This window comes from Haliotis rufescens, unplaced genomic scaffold, assembly GCF_023055435.1.
Source record: "Haliotis rufescens isolate VD_foot unplaced genomic scaffold, xgHalRufe1.0.p SCAF_9, whole genome shotgun sequence".
Classification (NCBI taxonomy): domain Eukaryota; kingdom Metazoa; phylum Mollusca; class Gastropoda; order Lepetellida; family Haliotidae; genus Haliotis; species Haliotis rufescens.
The window spans coordinates 27661036-27667678 of record NW_025964383.1 but is presented as its reverse complement, the minus strand read 5'-3'; the positions used below and the strand labels follow the sequence as shown (position 1 = coordinate 27667678).

The following is a 6643-nucleotide window of genomic DNA, read 5'->3' as shown; positions in this document are numbered from 1 at the left end:
ATCATTCTGATCCATCAAATTACCGACCTATATCTCTAACTAGCTGCGTTTCTAAAACTATGGAACACATGGTAAATAATCGTTTAGTGTGGTACCTGGAAACAAATGATCTTCTTACCAATATACTATGTGGTTTCCAGAAAAACAGAAGCACCATCGATCATTTAGTGCGTTTAGAATCGTTCTTTAAAATTTTCATTGTAAATAGACAACATGCTGTATCGATCTTTTTCGATTTAGAAAAAGCTTAGGATACAACATGGAAACATGGTATTTTAAAAGATCTTCATGATTGTGGATTAAGACGCCATCTGCCTCAGTTTATATCTGAGTTTTTAACAGACAGACAATTTCAAGTCCGAGTGGGTACAACCCCGTCTCATCATTATAATCAGGATCAGGGTCTCCCACAAGGCAGTATTTTGTCTGTCACTTTATTCAGTATAAAAATCAACAGTGTGGTTATCAAAGTCAATAAACATCAGATTCTGCATTTTCTCACAAAGTGCTTTATTCTGTGATCCAAACAGTCAATGTTCAACGTATACCATACGAAGCAGGTTCAAGCTGAAACCATACAAAACAACAAACTTACTTGCATGTCCTCATGTCCGAAACACAGCTAATTTGTCACAATACAAACTTACTCCGTAATAATCCAAAAAATACGGTAAATACGGTAATAACATGCACACGTAACAACACGGTGGTAACTCTCAAATAATTCTGGCTTGAAACGAACATTATATCTAATTACACCCCTTTCATAAATAAATATATCATGCATGCATATGCAAAGTATTACTTACAAATTCCGTGGCAGAATCATAGCGTTGACAACAGCCGTACATCAGGTTATCACTCACAGCGATGCACACTTTCAAAATTTCACGCCACCCCGCATGCTTTTTTTCTTATACCATCCACCCGCAGTTACCACCCCTGTCCAAGCCAAGCCATTCAACCGCATACCGCTAAATAAAGAACAGTGACTTTCTGTCATCTACATTCTGGACCCTTAAATGTGCAGAGAAACGACATGTTAATCGCGCATTTAATAAATTAGAACACAATGAATCTTTCCCAAAACAGTTTATGAACACAAATACTGGTCACCCTCGGTCATCAATGTCTACTTCACAAAAGGATGAAAAAGGTAAGTCACTCATGGACTCCTTCCAACAGACACAAGTTGTCAATAGGTCTGGCAAGCGTAGAACCTCCTGTACGAACCATAACGCTGCGTACTAGTCCATCTTTCCCTGGATAGGTTTCCACCACTTTTGCCAAAGGCCAACTTATCCTGGGACAATTCTCATTCAGAGTTAGCACATTATCTCCCACCATAATGTTTCTCTTTGGCAGTATCCATTTCTGACGTAATTGTAGTGAAGGCATATATTCCTTCGTCCAGCGTTTCCAAAATATATCCGCCAGGAACTGAACATTTCCAGCGTCTTCTATATGTATCTGCTGCTTGGAAACTTCCCAAAGGTAAATCGGGACCTGCTCTAAGTAAAAGAAGATGGTTAGGAGTCAGAGGTTCAGCATCTTTGTGATCATCTGATACCACTGTGATTGGTCGGCCATTTACAATCGACTCGATCTCGCAAAAAAGAGTATGAAGTCCATCATCATCCAGTGGATGGTTCGTCTTCAACAAAGCATTCATGACTTTACGAACTGTCCTTATGAGTCTCTCCCAAGCACCCCCCATGTGAGAAGCTGCAGGAGGGTTAAACATCCAACAGATTTCCTTTTTGCTCATGAACTCGCTCCGATTCTCTTCAAATTCCAGGCATCAATAGCTCATGTCAATTCAATTTCTGCACCACGGAAATTTGTTCCATTGTCTGATCGAACTGTCTTCGGACATCCTCAATCTTACAAATCCATTCAAGAAAGAATCTGAATCCAATCCATCCAACTTTTCTAGATGTATTGCCCTTGTTGTCAAACATGTAAAGATGCATCCATAACGTTTGACCTCTGACCGGCCCCATTTCCCCATAAATGGACCAAAGCAGTCCTGTCCGAGTGCTGGATCTCCTGGACTCACTCTGTCTCTAGGCAGGTCCGCCATCCTTTGGTTATTCGGCGACTTCTGACGTCTTTGCAATTCTCACTAACTTCCTACCTTTAGGTATCCAGAATCTTTGTCTGATAAGGGACAACACATACTCTTTGCCTGAGTGTCCACAAATTTCATGGTAATGTCTGACAATTAGGGTAGTAACATGACTATCCCTTGGCAGTATCATATTGTGCTTGCTCTCAACAGGTACAGGTGCTGCTTGCAGCCTTCCACCAACACACAAGACACCCATTGGACTAAACATTGGTTCCAGTCGATAAATGGCACTACTTCTTGCAATTGGCTTCCCAGCTTCAAGTGCCTTGAACTCCTGAGTCTTATTATAGAGAATTCCTTTTAATCTCAGGATCCATGCTACAGCTCGTTTTAGGCTGTGCCACGTGGAATATTTTCAAACAAGTCAAACAACAGATCTCTACAGCCATTCGTCACATTTGTGTAAGTTGTTGTAGCTTTCTTCACTTCCTTGTCACCATCAGGAATTTCTGGACTGAGATTGGTACTTGTGGGCCATTCAGACTCTGCTTGAAATAGAAACTCAGTTCCATGTTTCCATCTGTCAGAGGACACCATTTTGTCTGCATCCAGCCCCCGTGACACGTCATCAGCAGGGTTCTCTGTGCTGCCCACATGTCTCCATGGGTTTGGCTCTGAACTCTCATGGATAAGAGCTATCCTGTTTCTTATGAACACATGAAAGCGTTTGTTTTCATTCCTGATATACTGTATCACAATTGTACTGTCTGTCCAGAATACTGATCTACTAATTTCCAGTTTCAGCTCCTCCTGACGAAGGATCACGTCCAGCTTTACTAAAATGACTGCAAATTTCACGCCACCCTGCATGCTTTTTCTCTTATACCATCCACCCGCAGTTACCACCCCTGTCCAAGCCAAGCCATTCAACCGCATACCGCTAAATAAAGAACAGTGAATCTCTGTCATCTACAAACAGTTTGTCAAAAGTTTTAAATGATTCAGTTGATGGATTACTTTTTGTGGATGATTTTAATATATCTTGTCGTGGTAAAAATATGCACTCAATAGAAAGGCAATTTCAATTATGTCTCAATAAAATTCACAATTTTCCAAATAAAAAACTAACTGTATACATTTCTGCAGAAAATATAAACCACATAAGGACCCTGAACTATTATTAAATCGTACCCCTATCAAAGTTGTTAAGGAGGCCAAGTTCTTAAGACTTATCTTTGATAACCATTAAACTTTTCTCCCACATATTAAATACCTAAAAGCTAAATGTCTGAAGGCACTCGACTTATTGAAAGTAGTTTCAAATTCAAAGTGGGGCGATCAAACAACCCTCCTACACTTGTAAAGATCACTGATCCGTTCAAAACTTGATTATGGCTCCATCGTCTATGGTGGAGCCTGCAAAGGTGATTTACAAAAACTAGATACTATCCATCATCAAGGCCTGAGGCTTTGCCTTGGAAGCTTTAGAACGTATCCCAATTCATAGTCTATATATAGAAGCAGATGAGCCTTCTCTTAAAAAACGCAGTCTAAAATTTTCTTTACAATACATCACTAAATTATATTCTAATCAGTCAAAATGCATATTCAATCCTCTCTACGAAGATCTTTACAATAAGAAATCAGCACTCACTCCACTACTCGGAAATAGAATGAAATCTGCCATATCAGCTTCTAATATTAAACTCCAAGATACAGCTCCTACTCAACTTTAAGAAATCAGATACTAACCAATTGATTTACCAACAAGAATATAATCAATTAAGAACCATTTATGACACTGATAAATCTATATTTACAGATCCGTATTCACTGCAGAAGCAAACGCAATTGTGGCAGCACTGAAATATGTCAGTAACCAATCTAAACATAAACAACTCATAATTTTTTCAGATTCACTTTCGTGCCTTCAGGCAATTCAAAATATGTCACCAAAACATCCACTTTTAATCCAAATTCTCGAATTAATTAATGATCTTGCTACTGGCCAATATGACATCGTCTTTTGTTGGTTACCAAGCCATGTTGGTATCATTGGTAACACAATGGCGGATGTTGCTGCAAAAGCAGCACACAACAAATCTGTGACACCACTTCTAATCCCCTACACCGATTATAAACCTGTAATTAAATGTTACTTGGACACCCAAGTAGGTATCAATAAATTACATGAAATTAAACCAAATATTGGTTACACCTACTTGGGCTGTCAGTCCAGATTTGAAGAGGTCATTTTACGACGATGTCGTATTGGCCATTCGAGATATACGCATGAGTATTTCTTAAAAGGTGAGAATCCTCCGTTTTGTATCCCTTGTGATGAAAGAATCACGGTCAAGCATGTCCTGCTTGACTGTATTGATTTTTCCATCACAAGGGATAAATATTTCAGTGTTAAAACAATTCAGGACCTTTTAATGATGTTAATTCTCGTTTAATACTAGGTTTTTAAAAGCCATATCGTGACTAAATCAAGTTATCAAGTTATCACATTAATAATACAGAATTATAGACATTAAAATCTGTCGACAAAGGACAGTAAAAACACTAGACTATCACAGATGTAGATTTAAAACTAGTATATCATCATAACATTGGAACAATTCATAACACTATACAATAAAAATGGGCTATAGATCACCAATAACCAAAGGTAGGTCACCATACTAGGTACCATGGGGACTTACGATACTTCTGCTACCGACATGGTAACCCAGCAGGATTTACACCATAGTTCTTGCTACTGGTGAATGTCAGTAAGTTTAAGCCAAATCATTAAACACACAATAAGTATTCTACGATTAAAAACATGGAAAATGAAAAATACTTTTAATGAAATGGGACTTACATAGCTTCTCAGGTACGTTCTTACGTTACTTCAACCCCCTTTGAAAGTACAGCCACCAACAATCTCAGTTATGAGTTCATTCTACCAAATTAAAATCACATACTTTTTACAAAACCCAAGAATTAAACGAGAACTTACAGTAAAAAGATCCTTTATGGATGAAACCTTGAAATAATTATCCCTTGTGATGGAAAAATCGATACAGTCAAGCAATTGTCCCCCTAAGAGGATATGTAAGTCCCACATCATTCAAAGTATTTTTATGCATGCCAGAATTTTAAAACGTAGTATTTTTGTCATTTTAATATATGGCTTAACTGGAAAACTATCGCCAGTGACTGAAGGGTTGATATAAATCCTGCCGGGGTCCATGCAGGAAGCAAAGGCACTGTAAGTCCCCATGGTCCCTGGTATGGTGATCTCCCTTTAGTTACTGACGATCTCTAGCCCATTTTCATATTGTGATGTTAACTTATTTTTACTGCTTTTAGATGTTTCTCAACTAGTTTTAAATCTTATATGTGATTCTACACTCTCTCAAAAAAGAAACACAACCCCAGTCTGAAAATGTGAGAAAACCCCAAGAAGAAAAATATTAATTGTAAATACAATTTTTCTGATATGCACTTTTACCATGTACACTGTTTATTAACGTAAACGCCCAAACACACCAATTTTCGTGCACAAGGGCATTTTATTGTTACTTTCATCATAGTGCGCAAAATTTTCTAGTGGCCCATGCGAATAGCCTCATGCACGTGCAATTCATGGAAAGAGCAGTAGAAGTATGGGTTTATAAAAGCACGTGTTGATTAGCGATTCACTCTATCATTTTCACCAAAAGACAAGTTTGAATATGCCACAGTTGAGTGCTGCAGATCGGAATATCGCCATTGGTCGTATTGAGGCCGGACAAAGCTTTTGAAACGTTGCCCGGCACCTCAGTGTTCATAAAACAACGATTTCCCGACTTTGGAGCCGATACACCCAGTTTCATTCAACTGAAGATCGCCCCAGAAGTGGTAGGCCAAGGGTTACCACACCACCTCAGGTAGATTCATCCGGGTCACTCACCTACGTAATCGGCTAGCCACACCTACCGTCACTGCAACACAGGTGCCAGGTTTGAGAAGAGTGTCCGCACAAACAATTAGGAACCGTCTACGAGAGGCCGGTCAACGTGCAAGAAGACCACTTATTGGACCTGTTTTACGCCACGAACATCGACGCCAACGACTCAGGTGGTGCACCAACGTTCGGATATGGACCCTCAGAAACTGGAGGCGCGTCTGGTTAGTGACGAATCACTTTTTCTCTGCAACGCCGTGACGGAAGACAGCGTGTCTATAGAAGAGGAAACGAACGATTTGCCCGAACTGTGTTCGGGAGGTCGACAGATATGGAGGAGGGAGCGTCATGGTGTGGGGAGCCATGTCTTACAACCAAAGATCAGACTTGGTGATCATTCGTGGCAATTTGACAGCCAAGCGTTATATCAATGACGTCTTACATCCTCATCTTCTGCCGATTATCGACCAACAGAGGGAGCTCTATCAACACGACAACGCCCGCCCGCACACTGCTCATGCAACAGTAAATTTTCTCAAGAATTCTAACGTCAACGTGTTACCATGGCCCTCCTGATCACCAGTCATCAACCCAATCGAATATCTTTGGGATTATCTGGACCGACGAGTACGTTG

At 39.8% G+C, this 6643-nt stretch overlaps 1 protein-coding gene across 1 annotated transcript; it reads right to left on the bottom strand.

The window, feature by feature from the left end:
- Positions 1-2461: 2461 nt before the first annotated feature.
- Positions 2462-2941, bottom strand: LOC125377346. Its single transcript, XM_048390386.1, has one exon. The coding sequence runs from the start codon at positions 2939-2941 to the stop codon at positions 2462-2464; it is 480 nt and encodes a 159-aa protein (XP_048246343.1).
- Between the last annotated feature and the right edge of the window lie 3702 nt (positions 2942-6643).

What these genes read in the sequence shown, in the direction of transcription:
- LOC125377346 (XM_048390386.1), bottom strand. Translation starts at nt 2,941, where the DNA reads ATGCAGGGTGGCGTGAAATTTGCAGTCATTTTAGTAAAGCTGGACGTG.